The sequence below is a fragment of the Xiphophorus couchianus genome, chromosome 2 (assembly GCF_001444195.1).
Source record: "Xiphophorus couchianus chromosome 2, X_couchianus-1.0, whole genome shotgun sequence".
Taxonomy (NCBI): Eukaryota; Metazoa; Chordata; class Actinopteri; order Cyprinodontiformes; family Poeciliidae; genus Xiphophorus; species Xiphophorus couchianus.
In genome coordinates, this window is record NC_040229.1 from 13,770,718 (window position 1) to 13,791,449 (window position 20,732).

A 20,732-nucleotide genomic window follows, 5' to 3' on the forward strand; every position below is an offset into this window, starting at 1 on the left:
GTTCCAGTTGTGTTTAACTCACAACTTCCTTATTGTGACAGGTAGCAAGTGGTCAAACTCCACATTTGCGCTTTATACATTTGAAAAAGGCTACAAAAAGATGTATAATTATGCAGTGTACAGTGGAGCCTCCTGTACAACCACCAAGAATGCAGCATGTGGTTTCTAAATGGTACATCAATAACAAAACTGGTATTTTTCATCAGCCATTATACAATACCTATGTGTTGTATAATGGCTGATGAAAAAAACCGCTCTATAGCGGTAAAACTAGTTGACCAAATTGTGATAGAGCACTGATCTGATCGCTAGGTGAGGGGCTGTGCTTGAATGAGGTTGCTAGGTAACAGGGCAATGCCTGACGATTGCAACTTTATAAATGGGAGGTTTGTGGAACAGCTCATTTTCCAGGCACCAAAAAAGATGAACTAATTGCCAGAAAATGGCTAGGTGGTTAGTAGAGACTCAAACAAAAGGACAAAAACATGCAAAAACTAAATTTTGCATAATAATTTAAAGATATCCAAATGTCTACCAGTATTCCAAATCCACCATGTCTCAAGACAGACACACAGAACTGGACTCTTACGGTCTTCTGTAATCTGCTGAAATTCAACTCCCACTTATGCCTGAATGAACAGACAACATGACCCGATAGGAAACACTTTTGCCCCTAGAATCTTTAAATTTTTGTGCTTCTTCCAACCTCACAAACATTGAAAATGGTCAACTTTGATTGCTCCTCCCAGAATTACTCCCACACCAAAGAGTGCTGTTGTCAGTGTGGTATGGGGGAATAAATTGGAGAAAGATCTTATTTTTACATTTTAATCGCTGGTTTTTGATCTGCTTAGCAGTATGGAATGGTCTGCCTCTTCACATCAGACAGGCCTCCTCGCCATCTGTAAATCCCATCTTAAAACCTCTTCTTTGTCCCGCAGGATTTTAATACCATGTGAGATTTCGAACATATTATTACTTATTTATCTTTTATTATTCTTAATTTTTCTAATTTCACAGCCATTTTATATCTTTTTAATCTATTTTTTTATTTTAATCCATCTATCCATTTATGCATCCATACATTTCTGTAAAGCACTTAGGTCCAATGTGGTTTTTAAAGTGCTTTAAAAATTAAATTGGATTGGACATTCTGCCCTATTTAAAAAAGAAAGCCTTTGAGAGAAATTAGACAAACTAGTAGGATAGCCATCCTTCTCATCTGCATTCCAAGCATCATATGTAACACATAAGCAGAGCTCCACAGTTGAAATTTAGTGCCTTTGCTTTTGTGAAACCTGGCAAAGGTAAAACATTCACATTTGCTCCAACAGCCAGGGTGAATGCTGACAGCGTAGGTAAATCCACCAACATTCTCCACAAATCTAATTAAATGAGGGCATGCTCAGTCCAACCCCCACTGCTGCACTCAATTGCTAACACACGCATACCAAAATGAGATGTGCACTCAATATGTGCATGCCTATGAATACAATAACTAAAGAAAGCCTAAGTTTAATGGTAATTTTTAAAACTTTATCACAACTCACCATAAAACAATGGTAGAAGCGAGCATAACTGCTGAGCTCAATTTACATTGAAAAAGAAGAAGAAGAAGTTCATCTCCTGCAGTGCTGCTGGAGATGTCCATCAGCAGAGCAGCTGCTGGGATGTGTTTTATATAAACTAGAGTATACAGGCTAACCTCTCCCTCTCTGCCCTGAGGAAATACGACTGCTTTGGATTGAAACTCGACTGAAAAAGGAAGCCCCAGTAGAGTTCATGCATGCACCACAACCCTGTGGCTGTGCCTTGTCCTGTCTGTGTTGTGAGTGTAGAGCCACCACTGTTGGATGTTTGGAGTGAGCTGATGTTTACAGTCTTTCTAGCAGAGTGCTGAAGGATATGGGCCGACATGTCGCCGCAATGCAGCCTGCTTGCCTTTTCTAACTGAGCACTCACATTCCCTCTGTCAGGAGGCATCTGTGGGAAACACTGGGACTCACAACTTTCAGTCTTGCTTTCTTTTCCTTAACACTGTGATGCCAGAAAAAGACCGACACTACAAGACCTTTTGTGGAAGAAGGCAAGTGATTAAAATTCAAAAAATATTAAAAATGATCAATTCCTTAAGTAAATCAGGCAAAGATTTATAATTTTCCAGGTTGATGGTAGGAACATAAAAGTTCACCATAGATATAAATGTAAACGTATATAAAGTAACAGGTTAAACCTGTATAAGTAGCTCTCAGGGGCTCCTTATTTGTACATATTGTTTCAGTAGGTTAAATTCCTGATTTTTAAGACCTTGTAATATCAATTTAAGACCTATATTTTTAATAACTCTTAAGTAAAATAGCTTAAAAACTAACTTGCTTAGAAATACAAGTAAGTTAATCATTACTTTTAAATTAGCGTGGTGATTTTTGGCTTTGCCATGTGATTCAGTAGCTTTTGCACTTAAGATACCAAATAAAAGTTTTTCATAGCCAATAAATTAGTATCATAACAGGTATTAACAACCAGTAAAAGCAAACCACTGACACCATATTTTTTCTAACAATAAGCCAGTTTCGCAAGATTTCTTTGGGAGCGTTGTTAGACCGACTTAATGCCAGCCGAACAATTTCTTCCAACTGGGCTATTTGCTGCCCGACATCATGAGCCTTATAGAGTTGTTAAGAGTATAATAACATCTATTTATCACAGATATTAAACATGCATTAATATTATTATGAAAACAAAATTCACCAAAATGTTGGAAAAAAAAAAAAATAAAATCTGTCTTTTGGCAAAACATTTCTCCCTGCATAAAGTCAAAGCCATTCAGAGACAAATACAGCTCGAAATATAAAAATTCCTAGTTATAAAAAGATTTCTTTACTACACAGTTATGTTCAGTATTTTAACTGTACTGCTAAACAGTACACAACAACTGTGGGCAATGGTAATTTTACAAGTAATTTCACAGCAGTACTATATTTTTGTTTGCTTTATTTAATTTTTCTTTTTTAATAGACCTCTCCAACATGGTGGAATTCCATTTTTTCCAGAGCATTACATAATATCCAATTACAATTATTCTTGCGATATCAGTGTGTGAAATTACGTAAATGGAAAGGACTGCAGTAATATTTGGCAGCTATAAAGTTCCACAACCAGGCATTTAAACTCTGCTTGTTAACAATGTATTTAGGCAATAAGATGGGCTCTAACTATTCTTAGATTACAGAGCTTTTACAGAGCTTATCAAAATCTTTAAAAAATGTAAGCACAACCTCCACAACACTACAGAACACATTGAATGTCAAGTTCATTATCAGTACAAATTTTTATAGATTTTACAGCAAATTATTCAATTATATAGTTGTAGTTTTTGCAAAATAATAAAGATGTTAGAGGCTACAATTCAGAATATATTGCAAAGTAGATTTGTTGCTCTTTTTAGACAGAGAAATGTGTTCTACTAATTTAAACCTTTTCCTAAAGTTTAAATTGATAGTAAACATGATGTTTTAACTAAATTAGTGTGAGAAAAAAAATCTAGGAAATGCTTTAGAGGTCTACTGACTAAATATTTCATCCTTTAACTATTAGTATCTAAAATGAAAAATATTAAGCAAATCACACAATGTTTGTCTCGACTTACTGTTAGTTGGTGAAGCAGCAGGTCCATGAGGAAGACTATCTTGTTGCTAAAGAGCACATAACTGCAGTTGAAGGTACAGGAGGAACATACCAGACAGTAGGTATTTACAGCAGCACAGAGAGATCTAACAAGAAGAAAGACAAGTCATTATCAACCAGTAATTCAAATAAAACTCAGGTTGCAATTCTTTTAAAAACACACCAGTAATCAGTCATTCATAGGACCTGGGAACCGCAAAGACTACCTGCAGGTTTCAGGAAAGCAAACAATCTTCTTCAATTGTGCTTTCTTAAGGATGTACTTTATCTTCAGCTATCAGAAGGATATTTCACTGACTGTGCAAGAATGGAAGCAGTTTTAAGAAATAAAACACTCATATCAGCTATTTAATGCACAGACTCCCCTCTGTAGCCACCTTTAGAGGTGCTGAGTGCTATCTCAGTCCCATCTTGGCAGAGATGGTGCAGCATTTCCGCTGGAGAGATAAAACAATTTCTCTTAGCAGCTCCCAACAGCAGCCAGGCAGCCCCGGGCAGCAGCCTCTGTATTTTGTCTGCTCTACAACATGCTGTAGAGAAGATTAATGCTTCAGATAACTGACCAATCATTCCGCGGTGACTGCTACTCCCCTTTCGCCCTGTTTCATCAGTTAATATTTTTTGACAACTGTATATTTTAGCCATTAGAGAAATGGCGTGTCCTATCTGCTCGCGGGAAGAAAGGAATCCCCCTCTTTGGTGCCTAAAGTAGGCCGTGTTTACTTCAACTGGTAAACATTTTGATATGTACCGAACCTTCACATCTGCTGTGCGTTTTCAGTAAAACCACGTTGGCACAGCAGAGGAAAATACACAAGGAGAGGGCTCACTGTAGTCTGTCAGTAACTTACGCTATTCCTTGCTTTGTGTTTCTTGTGGACAGATTTTTGTGCAAAACTGTCTGACACAGAGTGTGGCGTTAATGTGAGAATCACAATATTTGGAGTGTTTGCACACTGTTCACATCAGACAGGAAAGTTTAACACCTGCTAACAATAAAGCGTAAGAAACAAACAAAAATAATAAGATCACAATAGAGGTTCCCTTACAAATTGTTACAATTTTACGTGACAGATGGAGTAAGAGTTTATCAACCGACACACACTTTGGAAATAGTAACAGAAAAAAAGATTAGGGTATGTGTAACAAGAGGGAAGGTAACTTGAGAACCCAACCAGACTTTGCTTTGTGTGCAGCCTTACAGCTTCAGATTCTCAGACCCTGATTGTTGAGTGAAGGCACGACAGAGATAAGCTTCAATGCAAATAGCAAAACGACAACTCAAATACTTTTTCACAATGCTATTGTATAATTACACACCTCACACAGCCTAAGAGAACAGCCAGAGCAAGCCATAAGCATTCCACTAAAGGACAGGAGTTACTCTGGGTGACTCGAGTCACTATTGTGGTATTTGACTATGCACTTGTTGAGTAAAGTAGAGCACAATAGCGGGGTTATCTGCCATCTATCACAGATTAAATGGCAAGGCAGTACAGGCTTAATTACTAGCAAAGAAATGCTTAAAAACGGCCAGATAAAGTTCACTTTGGTCAATAGCATTCAGGTTACACCGAGACTCAAGACTCCATTTGCCAAATGTTCGTCCTAAGCCGTGTATAAAGAGGTAAGTGATTGAACTTGCAAGGGAAAAAAACTCTGACTGAGGAACTAACCAACTTTAAACTCGGCACTCTTTAACTAAATGTAGAGTTTAGATTTGCAGAGTAAAAAGAAAATTTGCTTTATTTTATTTTTTTTAACATGCCATGCAACGTGTTCCATTTAACAATTACTAAACATGGGTGAGTATTAGATTTACACTGTATGGTTATCTTGAGTAAAAATAGCATCTCTTTTAAATTAAAATTTGAAAATGTATAACTAACATCTAAATGGCTAGCAACTTGCCAACCATGCTTTTTAAATAGTGATAGCTAAAAATAATTTTTGTCACTTCTTCCATACCTTGCTTTTTTGCTACAGATATTTCTAGACAACTGAATTGGTCTTCTCTTTGCAGGATAAAAAACACAAATTGGCCTTCTTTCTGTCGGTCGACAGCCTGTTTTGGTCATTCCAGCATTTTAAACCACCGGAGCAGTATGGTGGACAATTCGAAAGATTTAGGAAGAGTTATTTTTTTTCCCCAATTCTTAATTTTTATATGTACCTAGTATATTTTGCTAATGATTACCATCTGATATTTTGCATGCAAACCTACGCAAAAGTTTAAATTATATAAAGGTCATAATTAAGAAAAAGTTGTTAAGACAATTAGTCAATACCAAAAAAAAAAACCCTTTACAAATACAAATCCACTGTTTAGTTAAGTATGTTTATGATGGAAGCTTCTTGTCAGCATAGAAGATTATATTGTTTTACTGCACACTAAAACTAGAGATGCGGTCAGGTTTTTTTTTAGTGGACATCAAATCCTGGCTTGATTTAGAATCTACCAAGCTGATCTAGATTTTAGATTTTGTCTGATTCCAAATGTCTTCTGTGGGGACTGTGGAGCACATATGTAACTTATTTGTGTAAATGTTTTAATTCTGCATTTCCATGTAAAAAAAAATTATAAAGTGTTGCCTCCTTTGATTAAAGTAATAAACTTCAAAACATTGAAAATGCACAATAGTTTTCCCCACTGATAAAGTAAAATCTATGTTGATAACCTGTAACTGTGGCTGACCAGTTAAAATTAACTTAAACAAGCACATATAGCTCCATTTCTCAGACTTGCCAAGCCTACTCTAAGAAAAATGTCCTGATGCCTAGTAAGACAGATTAGGCTCCCAGCACCATGTAATGAGCATGCAATAACTTTGTAAGCCAGCTAATAAGGTTGTCTCCATGGTCATCTCTGGACAAATGAAGAGGTTGTCAAAGGCATGTTCAGTTTATGGCCTTACACCAACTTGTACAATGGACCACTACAGTGATCTGTCTTTGGTTTCCTCCCATCTAATTGAGCTTGATGAGCATGACACTTGATAGGTCAACCTCTCTGGGAATCTCACAATCTGAAGCCCCCAATGACAGCTCTTTTGAGGAACAATTTGGTAAAGTGCCACACCGCCCATTCTCAAGTTGCACAGAAATATTTTGGAGACTGCTGTTTGTAAGTCAATGTAAACAGGACAGATTTCTTAACTCACAACACAATGGAAACCTTATTACACATGGATTATGGTTAATAGGGTTTAAAAATGTCCATAACCACCAACTATCTTATCTCACCTGTGGCATAAGCGTTAACAGGCCGATTTAATGCAAATACAAACATTTAGAGGCATAAAGGCAAAAATAATAAAACACCATAATCTGCTCACTAACACCGAGTGGTTAACCTCTTACAGCCAGGGCAAACAGGTTTACCTGTGAAAATCACTTTACGTCTATAAAGAAATGAGGCTAAAAGGTAAAGGAATAAAGCACACCTGATACTGTCAAACCCTGCTTGAGCTTCAAACCTGCTAACCCACAGGCCTACACATGATTAGATTTACTGGGGGATTAGGAGCTCAACTGACGTTTCAATTTAATATGCTAACATTCAAAACAAAGTGAAATTAGCTCCTAAAATAAAGACTGCTTTGTAAAAATAATCCCCAACTATTCATACATTATTTGTTCTGGAAAAACCAAAAGTAAAAACTAACTTCCACAGGTTTTCAGCTGTGTCACTAACTTAACTTATGAAGTTAAATGTCCAGATCCATGCTCAGCTAGCAATCAAGTATAGGGCTCTTTAGGGGTTTTTTGTCACTGTTGCGAGTTATCAACCCTGAGATCTGCTCTTCTCAACCCGAGTTTCAAATTCCTCACCCTTTTCTGAGTGTTTCCTATGTGTGCAGTCAAGCCTGACGGGAGTCGCACTGTCGAAATCTGACTAACTTCCAGATCAGGTTGAGCCCCCGCCTCTTAAACAGGGGAAGAAAAAGAACCCTAAGCCAAAATAAAAGGTGAGGAGCAAATCCATTTCCTTGTGCTGTCAAACAATCCCTTCATTCACTGCCATCTAAATGACATTTAATTTGATTCTGCTGCTGATCTCTCCGATACCCTGAGAGCTTCCAAGACATCAACTCTGGCTGTTGTGCCACACTGGCCAGGTATGAAGGAGGAGAAATCTGATGAGCCGTCACACTGTGCCATTCACATGAGTGTGCGCACAGACAAACGGACACAGGCTCTTACAAATAGTAGAAAACATCCTGAAATAACACCACAGGTAGCAGGTTTGATTTCACAGGATACACCAGGTCAGGCGAGATGGTGAAGGAAGTACAAATTGGGTTAACACGTGCGTTCCTCTGGAGCTCACTCTTATTGGTAACTTACAACATGCCCAAACACCAGAAGAAAGTTTACAACTCAATTTTTGTCAGACAATGCCAGTAAGTATAAGTTAGGTGTTAAAAAATGTAAATAAAAAAGGTTAGTTGAAGCACATTCATTTAAGGAGTTATTTTCAAAGGAAATGATTCATGCTGCAAAGGAGCAAGATTTTCAGCGGATATCAGGAAGATGAAACACTGCAGCCAAGTTGCTGTATTTGATACTTTTTAGAAAAAAACATTTTTTTAAATTCCATTTGTATATTTGTTGTTTTTAACAAATATAACCATTTTAAAATTGGACAAACACTTAAGAAAAAAAAATCACTCATTACAAAGCTGGCCACAAAATTGTCATTGGTTTATCACAACACACATAGAATATGAGGGGGTCAAGCTCAAATTCAAGTTCAGAAATTAAATTCTAAGAAAAAGATTTTATTTGAACATTAATTCATTGGTGATTTTGTGTGGTTTTGCAAACTTCTTAAATCAGTCAAAGTTACAAGCTGGGTTTTAGATTAGAAATAGGATAAAACAACATACTGCATGCAAAATACTGGTTCATAATGTATGAGTTACCAGGCAAAGTAATTAAAGTTGTAGAACTGTAACTAATTGGTAAAATTACTGGACCCAAATCTACAGATGTGTCCAACCTTGTCTGTGACGTTCTTGTACCATTAGTCAAAAGTTAGCTCATCAGTTGAGCTGCATAAACTCCCATCTGCACTCCACAGCGACCGCAGGGTTACACCAGAACATTAGTGCAGCCTTGTAGAGGAATTAGCTCATTAATGTAATGCTAACAAGATGGAATCAAACTCCCTGGGGAGAGATATGGCGTGAGCATCTCGGCAGCTGCCTTTTTTTGTAAATCACTCTGCTTATCTGGTGGGAGGAGGTGATCAATATGGCAGCATCTCTGTAAACAGATAATGTGGCACACTCTGGAGCTAGCGTCTGTATGGAAGCCCATTAGGCCACGCAGCAATCCAGATAACAGATTGTGATAAGCAGACAGCCAGGTTGTGTCTTTGTGTCAAATTGTGTCATGAGCCTGACTGACCTGAGTGACACAAAAGGAAAGTCTGACCTGTCCTGCATTTCAGGTTAAACAAGCCAAGAAAGTTGAACTAAAACGAATTTCTACACTTTGGATTTAAAGAGTATAAATATACTCATATATATACAGTAGCTATACCGTTACCATATTGTTTCTTCTAAACAAAATTTGTTATTTATTAAACATTTATTCTATTTATAGAAAGGAATAACTCAGTGATTTGTAGGAATCATTGAATTTGTACATAACGTCTTGTTAGTGATGTGCCAACAATGCAAGATGTTTCAGTGCAATCCTGAGCTTCCAATCTGGTGATAAGCATAAGGATTAATTTGCTGTTTTCTTTTAAACAAATGTAGACTGCAATTGATGATGTCTAGTTGAAACCCAAAATATGTTAACTCATCAAACTCAAACTGTAAGAAATCAGTTCAAAACACAGTTCATGATCTGCAGTAGCTTTATTTGTGAAAATATTAAGAAAATCAATTTCACAGGAGTTTTAGTCATTGGGACTACTTTAGATGGGAGCTTGTTTAAAACAACACCAAATGAAGTCAAATCAGAACTGAATTGTTCTTCACTGGTTAAAACGGCTTGGAATTTTAAAAATTCTTAGCAGCTCAGTGAATTATCAGTTTAGCATCAGGCAAAAATCCCTCTGCGTTTGCTTGAAATGTAGGAATGTAGAAAAAGAATGAGTCCAGTCTTCATCGCACTAAAGCAAAAACAAGTATTAATAGCAAAGAAAATTTAAATGAGGCGTACATCTGTACTGCAATACGATTATGAGCAGAAAGACTCTGCTCACAATCTTATTTCTTCAAATACAGAAGTGAGCTTGGAATTCCTTCATATTGCAACCAAGATTGAAAGGCTCTGAAATATGCGAGAAGAAAAAAAAAAATCAATACATATGCCATGTCCTTTAAAAGCCTTATAAATATAAGAAGCATTTGTCCATTAGCAGAGACAGAGAAACCAGTAAATGCTAATGAATGGGAGAGCAAGGCCATTCGAGTCCATTACGGAGTTCCACTTGTGAGCACAGCAGTCTCTTTGGGGTTATCTACAGCAGGCCATGCAGACCCCAACTGAAAAATGTTCCATGCTCTACATAATAGATGGGACACATGTGCCTTTTATGTTTTGGGAGAATAACACAAACTCATACCAATAAGAGAAATACAACTACTGCTTGTTCCTTAAAAGGGGAACACTGAACACATTTTCAGACGATTTATTGTAACAAACTGCTGTAAGAATTTACTTCAATGAAGATTAACCAACTGTACTTATGTAAATCCCAAAAGAGAAAATGATGCAGGGTTATGAGAGCCAACATAAAATGAAGTTACAAAGACCCAAAGAAAGGAGGACATTAAGAGCGTAGGATTGGTTCATATAAGAACAGGATGAGGATGAATATTAGTCTACATTCATCATTAAAAAAACAAAAACTATGAGGTATCTGTATGACCCCAAAGAGGAATCTTTGATCATCTCAAAATAGCTTTTTCCTAACCAATGAACAGATTTTTTCTTCAGACATAACTTAATACGTTTGTTTGTTAAACTTTATTCTGTTTGGCATAAAAAACAACTTTTCCTTCTGTCAAATACACCTAATGATCTAAATACTGTTTTATAATATTTACCGTAATATAAAAATAACCATAAACACAAAAAACAAGCAAAATTGACCTGCATCTACTTGTTTTAGGAGACGATGACAAAAATAAAATGAACTTCTCGGAATGGTTCTTATGGACAGTTTTGTTCATAAAAAATATTCTGGCTCAACAAATTTACATAAAGAAAATTAAACTTAGAAAATAAATATCGCTTCAAGCAAATAATAATAATACAAGTGTCTTTTCTAGCAATAATTATTAAGCTAAAGATAAAGTTGTACTTCTTCTAAAAAGAAAACAGAGTCAATGCTGAGTGTCCCTCAGTTTTTAAAAGCAACTGGTGATGATGAAAAAAAAAACAAAGTCAAAGAGGACTACAAGTTTAAGAGACAGCTCACCCTGCTGGCTTGAAACTGAAACTTTGTCACATCATGACAAATGTGGCTACAATCTCTCATTGTAGTTGGAGATAGCAAGTGGCAGAAAAATAATAATAATGGGAAGTTTGGGGATTGTACTCACTTGATAGGAATACGTGGGACTGCAGTGGGTGTGGTAACAGAAGTGATGACCTGCAAAATTTGCTCCAAAGCACTCAGGCCACCGCCCACTTGGAAGGCCACTTGGTCTGCATTATTCTGTCGAGTCAAAGAGACAGAAAGAGTTACAGTCGGTGGGGGACAGCGGAAAGCCGGTTGGACAGGGGATTATACCGCACTGAGCAGGGAGGGAACCTTTTTCCTTTCCTACGGAGGCGAGGGACTGAAATCTGAAACAAAGTGGTCCCTCTAGTATTCCTGTTTAATCTCAAAAGTGCACAGTCTGGCTCCGCCCCACAACAATCAAGTTTCAGTTAAAGGCAAATGGTCTGCAGGCTCTAGTTAGCACCAGGGTGGTCTCGGCAGATGACAACAGACCAAGTGAAAGTGAGAAAATGTCAGTCTGGTAATTAAAGAACAGGGCAACTGGAGAAATCAGGATACTAGAACCTATTTAGACTATAAAACTGGAGGGCCCTTTTTAAGTGCGTATGTCTTACCACACCTGCTGTGTCAGTATCCACTAGGATTACTACAACATGTTATTTGAAAACAGGACTACTTTCTTTCTTTCAACCTTAACATCTATTAAGCTTCACACTCTTTCACAACGGGCTTGTCTCCTAGTTTCCTTGAATAGTCTGACAACCTTTAAGTAAAAACACCGCAGTTTCACCACAATAACTTCAAATAAAAATGATCAATTTCATTTCAGAACAAACAATCAATCATTATTTGTATTAAATCAGCAATATTGAGCAATGATCATTCTTAAAATTATTTGTAATACTTATTGGTTGCCTGGGTTCTTTGAAGCACGAAATATTCTTAAGCGGGGAAAAATTGTGGGAGCCTTCCTTCTGCTAGCTGAAGGAAGGGAGTGTGCAGTAACAGCTTTAAACATGTAGAAAGAGTAAAACTGAATTTCTTTTGCAGTTTGAAACCAATTTTACAACCGTTGTATGCTGTTATGCCAGGCAGCAACTGGTCCATGTTCATTTCACAGAATTTAATTTGTACACATGTAAAAAGATTCAACCTGCCATTGTGTAATGATAGAGTAACTGATAGAAGGTTAGAAGTGTTGTTATAGTAACCTCTACATCAACTAGTACAAAGCCAGGCATGAGATCCAATGGCTACCAGGCATGTTTGTATCTGAGCTGACAGAGATGATAGAAACTGGCACAGAGCTGATGACAGAGGGCCACCCTCATACGCCACAGGTTGATGTGTTCCACCGCCCGTCACTACGTCAACCTACAAGGTTCCTTAGCACTGTGTCAGCACTAAAATCCATCCACTTCATCTGTGCTTTTGTTCCACAGATGAGAAGTTTCTAACAAGCCTGAACACATTGAGAGAGTAGTGCTCTTCCAAATTACAGATAAGCTCTTCATCTGTCATGTATGCCTGCTGCTTAGGAAATTGCTCCTAAATTCTGGTTAACACTGTAAAGGATCTGTGAGGGTGTAACATGTGCGTCTGACAAAAACATTAAACATGTCATAACATAAACATTATGTGAAATAACTCATATAATGCCTGAAGAATTGAAATAATGATTGGGTAAGACCTTATTGTTACTTCTTTTATGTATATTTCCACAGTTTTCATGTCTAATCAATTAAGTCTCAGTCACAGAGTTTGACCTACCCCACTGCTATCCCTCCCATCAACACACCAATCTAAAAGCCTCTAAGCTAAGTGAGAAAAAGCAGCTCTTTCATAGTAGGTCATCAAATGGTATTAAAGGAGCACACTGGGATCTATCCAATCCTGGAGACTCCTGCAAAACAAAAATAGAACAGCGTTTCTTGCTTGTCTGTTCATTTACATTCCTGCCGACAGATTTTTCTGTTGTGATGATGAAGGCTAACTTAGCTTTAAACCAACAGACTAACGTAAGGCAGACATGGTCTACTTTAGTTTCCTGTGAATATGTGTGAGTGAGAATGAGAAACATTTGCATCCAATTAGCAGTATCTACTGATACTGCAACTGTATCGGTAGCAGTATCTACTGATACTGCTAACTGCTTAGTATCATATTACAAGGCACCAGAATACAGATTCTATAAGCATCACAGCTAAGTAACCTCCTAGAAAGAAATTATGCTAGAAAACAGCAGGTCCTTAAAAATGAACTTGTGACTGCTTTCTAAACAAGTCATGTTATACAATCATCTTAATTTTTTTGTTTCTAGTGGAATTTTGGTATTTTCAGTTAGGGCTGTAACTGTGGAAATCTCATGACTAGATATATCTAGCAACATATATATGTATCAACACATTATTATTTTGTATATTATGTAATTATAGGCACACTTGTGTGTGCTCCAGTGGCCAAGCAATGATATTTCATTGCCAATTTCATTTATGTTTCTTTGTGCAATGACAATAAAATAAGTCTAAGTCTATGACTATCCTTCCTAGCTTGACAAATAAAGTCCACAGCCAAGTGACTGACGTTGTCCATGTTTTAAACAGTTTGATCACCAGACAGACATGAACCAAGAAGAAATGTAAAGAGCAAAGAGTTTATTCGTCTTTTCGCATATGGTTAAAATGTCTGAAATAATTCCGCTTCCCAAAAGAATACAGCAAACACTAAGGCTCTACTCTATCTGTTAATGACCTAGCAGAAGACCCGACAATGCATAGTGACAGGTTAGACAATTTCCCCAAGACCAGAGCAACACCTGGGTGAGAATTAGCTCCTGAATTATACAACAGGAGCAGTCTCATCCAATTATTGTCCAGACAGACTATTGTTATCCCAGCTGATGGGAAGGCCCAGACAGCTGGTGATTCCTGCAACAATATCTGCAACCCAGCAGCCCAGCTAAATTGCTCACAGTAGTCTCCTCCTACCAGGAACTTTAATTACTGCTAAGAGAATGACACAGTCTCAGTTATGCAGTGCCGCAAACAGACGGACAACAAAAGGGCAGACTTCATTATTGACAGACTTTAATCAGTGACGTAAAGTCAGGTGCACACCCCCTTTAATGCTACAACGCAGAGCAGCCAGATTAATATGACAGATGAGTCTTGGTACACATGAATCCCATCATCATACAGTGGACCAGGTCACCTGTATACCACAAAATTGCAGGACTAAATATTTTCAAAGCTTAATTTTGAAGTGTAAACTTCTGTGTATATAATACGACATGCGTTTCATCTCAATGAAGAATGACGCATTTCAATATTTACCCTGTGCAGACAATATGTTTCTTGTCCAGTTTTATACTACAATCAAATTAAAAATCTGACATACAGGGCTCAACAACAAGCGGGAGAGGGCCACTACTTTAATACCCTGTACAGGAAAAATCACAAAAGAAACAACTTCTGTCCACTCTGGCGTTTTCATTGGCATTGCGAAAGGATTTTTAACCAGAACAATGAAATCTGAAAATCGAAGTAGTTTTGGAACCGTAAATTTTCTTAAACCTCTATTTACCTTGATTCCAGTAATTTATGGCTGCATAGTTGTGACACTGCTGACCCAAACTGCGTTTATCACAGGCAGAGGCCCAACCAAGAAATGCCATTGTCTTGCCACTTTGTCCTTCACCTTCCCCCACAGCCCCTCACAACCTCCATCAGGTCCACCAGTCAGCTGAACCAGGCTTTGACAGGAACCAAATGAAAATGTAAATACACTCTGCAGTTGCCGGTTCCTCGGAGAACCACATTCCTCAAAGTCTCCAACTTGTCATATACGTTCCTCTTATTTATGTAAAATTGATCTAAAAGTGGTTGTAAACATTTTAACTATAAGTAAATAAACATGGTTAATAATTAGGCAGGTGTGTGAAAGAAAAATAAAAGTAAAAATGGCCGAAAACCCTGCTTTCCTCAATCACCGTAAATAACGTTTAAAAAAAAAGAGAAAAAAAAGAAAAGAAAAAAAGCTGGCAGTTTTGACATTATACAAACCCTTAAACGCCACAGAGGGAGAAACAGACTTAGGTCAGAAAGTAGATCTAGCGTCAGATGTAAAGTGGGAAGGAAGGGGCACAAACAACCGTGCTGCCTAAAGAATTAGCTAAGAAAGTGGAGGCTGAATCAGATATGGGAGAGAAAAACAAATCACTAGGTGAGTCTGTGACATGAGATGCTTGTTAGGTCAAATAATCTAAATGGCTTCAATTTGAAGTGACTCTTGGGCCAGACAGCAACTCTCTGATGGAGAGATTATTTATTTGAGTTTGTCAAAAGATTAGAGGGGAAAGTGGTCCCCAAGCTTCCTCATGTTTGAATCACGGTTTTACTGAACAATGGTTGGATATCTGTGATGATAGGTGTTAAAGCAAAACTTTCCAAAAGAGTTAAAAAAATCTCCTTTAAATTGAGGCAAAAGACAAACCAAATGTAAGCAGACAGAGACTTGATGAGCCTCTTTTCTGTGACTCTACTGTTGAATAGAACCCTGTGGCCCACTGACCCCTGACCTCCCACTGGGAGTTTGTGAAGCTAAGGGGCGGAGTCGTCATGTAGCAACAGCTTGCGTGCTGCTCATATCATGCTTGTCTCCTCCTCATCTCTTATAGGATGCTCTGCCACCCACCATCGCCACCTCTTTCTTTAAATCTCTGGGGAAATTTGGTAATGGCCCTTCCAGCCGCCCCCGTCGCTACAGTTGGAGGATTATAATATCTCTATTCTAAAACCCAGAGGCATGCACAGAAGGCTGTTGTGAAGGTTCAAACCGCAACGTGGCATGAAATTTACACCTCGTAACAGGAAGTGGGCTGTATATTTTTCTCATCTTAAGCATGGAGGCTGTTAATGCAATTCTTAATTCCTTCACTTTCAAATTGATGCGTTTTGTTGTGGGGGAATAAAACCTTCTGGGGCAGATGCTTCAACTAACGCTTATATAGACATAATTTACAGCTGTGAGTAATTTACTCAAACTTATATTATTTGATTGGTAAACTAATATTTACAGTTGTCTAAACAAAAGACATAATTTGCTCTTGTGCTTGGAAGCTCCTCTACTTGCAACATGTGAACAGTGAAAACACAATGCGGGCCTTTACTCTACAGGAACAGAGGAGTTTGTTTCCTCTCCCACGACTGCAAGAACAAAATGACATCATTTGGTTTTCTCAGCCCAAGTGTAAGAGTTCTTGTAGCTTGTTGACGACACATTTATCTGGGCAGAATCTTTTTATGGTGTGGTGTCCGACAAGTATTATATCCAAATGTTGTGGGAGGATAGACCTATGCAAACTTCCCAAGAGTTCTGCCCTTGAGCCCATGTGAAGAATGAGATATCCTTGCCAGAAAAATCTTTGTTGTTTTTACCTCCAGTAAAAGAACACATTTATCTTTTCTTGCAGAGTTTGCATCGGTCTTTAATTTGCTCATTGCTAGGGAATCACCAGGGGCAGGGTAGCGGGAATAAATGTTACTGTAAAAACGGAAAGTGAATCTCAACAAAAAAACTAATGCCCAAAAACAAATCAGCAAACATTTAGAACAAAGCAAGACCAAAAACATAATCCAAGCACCTAAAATTGTGTGGAAACTTTGTGTATGTGTAATTGACTTGTTCATGTACCCGTTTCTCTAAGATACGAGAGATTTCTCCCAGAGTTCTGTCCAGTCCAGATGCTTTGTTGTTGGCCCACTGTCCTCCATCTTGGCCCTGCAGCTGCTTCAGTAGGTCTTTAACTAAACGCTGCAATCTGAACGGACAGGAAAAAAGGGAAATTTGTTCAAACTAGTTTTCATGTTAAATTTTTACCAAAAGCAGCAGATCTAAAGAAAATTAGTATGGATACATTTAACCATTTGCAAGCTTTATTATCTTAGATACAACTTATCCTACATAAATTATGCAACAAACTGACCTGCTTTAATGTCAAAATATATAATGACATATGGTAAAATAACTAGTAAACTTAAGAACAACTGTAAATTTAAAAAACTGTAAAAGTAAAAACTGGGGCCTGATTTGGGGTCCCTATTTGAGTAAAAGTAAAAACTATTTGATCAAAGTTAAAATCAAAGTAAAACACCTAGGGAGAATTTAGAAAGACCAATTAACCTGACAGTCATGTTTTTGGACTGTGGGAGGAACCCGGAGAAATTGCTATAATTTAACAAAAAATAAAACAGTACCTTAAACAAACAAGACGCAGGAAAAGATCCTAATCACACACATATGACTAATATAAAACTATTATTAGTTTTTCCAAACTTAAAATGTCTTATTAGATCAATAAATGATTGGTTTTGTAGCAAAATGAAATTGCATTATAAAAAAAGTCCAAATTCTTATTGAAATTAATCTTACCTAAAGGAAGTTCAACTGAATATTTTGTAATATAGATTTCTTTTCTTTAACAAACTGCAAAATTATTTAAGCATAACCATTTTATAAAAGCAAAAACTATCAGGTTTTAATGACCAATATAGTTACACTTACTTGGCTTTGTATGGGGAGTCAAGAACCTGATTCTTTGCCTCCATTGAATTCTCATATTCCTTCGCTCTACAAAATGAGAAGCAGAAAACATCTTTAAAGTCCATGAAGAAAAAAAAAAAGACCTTTGCCTGTCAGTAAAGGAAGTAGAGGATCAAAGTGGGAAAACAGTTCAAACCCTCTCAGTTTATTTGGCCTCTCAGCCAATCGTCATGTAACTCAGCTTAAAATAAACAGACTTTGGGTCCGTAGGGACAAATGCTTTGCTATTGTCAACTCATCTCATCAACACTTAATACTGGGATTTTTTTCTTTACATTGTCTTGCTTTTGTTGAGAATACAGTGTAACATTTTCATTGATGTCTCACATTAACAGTGTGTGGAAGTAAGAAAAACCATGTGCTATTATTTCAGTGACATTAGACATTATCAGGTTGAGGGGGAAAGGGGGTGTGTGTGTATGTGTGTGTGCGCGTGCATCTTTGCAAGAGAAATCTGATTAAGGGTAAATATCTTTTATCAGGAATTCCCAAACATGATAAGAAACTATTGATCAAAGTCTGAACAAGGGTCTTCCAGTAATTAATCTCATGATTGATGGAATCAGATACTTCCAGGGATCAGACAGGTGGATTTGTCCGTATTCTACATTATCAAATCAGGACCAGCTATGCTCGATCAACTAATGAACTCAGGTATTTAAGCATAGTCAATTAGTAGAACACAGATTTCCTATATATTTTTCAGTTCAACGATCTGTACTTTTCAGGACTTGAGTTTTGACACTTATACAAACAATTAATCTAGTTGGGTTTTAATATACATGTGTTCCTCAAATCCAGAAGACACCGCTCAATTCCAGACTTGGAAAATGACAAAAGCTAATTTCATTCTTTGGCAGACTTTTTACGACTGTGCAGGAACTCTTAGAGCATGACAACTAATTGCACAATAAGCAAAGAGCAATGAGACAAAGGTAAGAAACCTAAGCAAGGAAGAAATAAGACATAAATAAAAAAAAAAAAAAAAAAACAGAGGACTGTTTGCTACTTTTTCAAATATATGAATTTTTTATACCCTTTTAGGTCAAAAAGGAATTAGTTAAAGTCTTTCTTCAGAACTCTAATTATAGAAAACAGGGTAGCAAAAACTACAGGAAAGGCATAGAAATAACATCAAGATATAATCAATAGAAAGAATTATGTTTATTTGACCACTTATGAACTAAATGTTTTCTATCAAATCTAAAACAGCATAATAATTAGAGGTTAGATCAACAGCAAACACTTCATAAGTGCACAAGTGCAAATCAAGGACACTCCTGTAAAGAACGAACCGTCTTGCCCTTAAATGCTGCTTACATAAAATTAAACTAGTTTATTTTGAATTCAAAAACATTCATTATCGAATGTTGGTCAAATTGATTAAAAATAAAAATGCTGGCTATGGTACGATTGCACTGTTTTATGATACAACAGTACTGCATTACAGCATTGAGAGCGTGGGTGTGGGAACCCCTCACTTTTTACAGACACCATACGGTGTTCCAATAAAATGGTTCATTTCCACCCAGCGGTGAAGTGGCTCACCTTTATGTTTACGGGAGCTCTGTGTTATTTATGACCTCTAAAGGGCTGCTGCCTTTGAGTGCTGGTCTCAGCGGGTCTGCTGCAGAGTGATGGTGAACAGAGGCAGATCATGTTGTCACTTTCGTAGCACCGCTGAGACTCACAAAGGCAAAAAACCCCACCAGTACAGAGAATAAAGTGTAGGAGATGGATGGTTGTTTAAGCTTGTAATTGTCTCTTAAGTCATTTAAGAATGTATATTCTCTTCTGAAAAGCATAACAGTAATATATTATCTTAAGAAATTTCTCATAATTCATACATTATCTGTAATGAGGGCTTGAAAATAAGTCTGCCTTACGCAAACATGATTATAATGGAGGGGTTTTTGTGACGCGGAAAGAAAAAATGTGTTTCACAAAAGCAAAGCTTGTTTTTAGTTAGTAAATCACCAATATAGCAGGACTCCAGCAATATAAAGACAAACACCACATATGTTCAGAATGGGCTTTAAGAAAAAACAGTACTCAACAGCAACAATCAATGTAGAAAACCATCTGTTTGACTAAGTGATCTCCACCCATTTCACAATTCAGATCAGACTAGTCTGGATGATCAAGGACAACTCCATATTCATTAAACCAGATTATTTTCCAGGTTAGGAAGGGAGTTAGGAAATTATGAGACTTAGTTTCCATCTACAAAGATTTGTGTCATCATAACTGTTCATTAAAGATTACTGTGATTTATTTCTTAAATATTCTTAAGCTTTCTTAAATTTAAGACTATTTTTTATTAATAATTGTTTAAAGCTAAACAATTTTTACATATACTACTGACATATGACTGGTTCTCAATGTCCTTTTGCAGCCCACCACTTCATTCCATCCGTACTACGAAATATAAATAAACTGATTTAGCTATGAATATTTTGCCACACGAAATTAGTTAAAACTCAGCGCAGATTCGGTTAATTATGGCAGACGGTCAAACATGCACCTGGGCTTAATCCAGACTCTCAAACAGAAAGAACTTGAAATTGTGCGATGTGGATGATTAACTTTGTTGGATGAAAAAAAGCCATAAAATCATGAATAATTCAGGTTTGGCTCTCACATAGAATAAAACTTAATGCATCACTGCCTGTCTTGAGTACATTTCATTCTTGCATCAAATTTAGTCAAGATTCTAGCTGAGACATCAATGGGCAGTTTTTCCCCTTTCATTTAGCCATGAATGCTCAACTTTTAAGACTCAAGAAGTAAAAATCAAACTCGGGAATTTAAGGGACCCCATCAAAAAATTGGTAATAAAAAAAATAGTGCCTATAAAAAGTATAGGCCTGACTGATGCCTGTTGGATGTTTTATAATTTTATTTCTTTTACAAATTAATTGTGAGCAACAAAATTTGGCTTTTTTGACAACAAAATTTAGTAGACTCAACTTTGGCT

At 37.0% G+C, this 20,732-nt stretch overlaps 1 protein-coding gene across 6 annotated transcripts in view; it reads right to left on the reverse strand.

Annotated features, from left to right (window-relative positions):
* Window positions 1-20,732, reverse strand: part of scaper (S-phase cyclin A-associated protein in the ER) — a 64,400-nt gene that overhangs the window by 16,273 nt on the left and 27,395 nt on the right. For all 6 annotated transcript variants that reach the window (XM_028028658.1, XM_028028667.1, XM_028028679.1 and 3 more), the window contains 4 exons: window positions 17,717-17,782; window positions 16,847-16,973; window positions 11,253-11,368; window positions 3,650-3,773 (listed from right to left, as the gene is read on the reverse strand). In XM_028028658.1, the coding sequence (XP_027884459.1) occupies window positions 3,650-3,773; window positions 11,253-11,368; window positions 16,847-16,973; window positions 17,717-17,782 (433 nt within the window). The remainder of the gene's footprint in view (window positions 1-3,649; window positions 3,774-11,252; window positions 11,369-16,846; window positions 16,974-17,716; window positions 17,783-20,732) is intronic.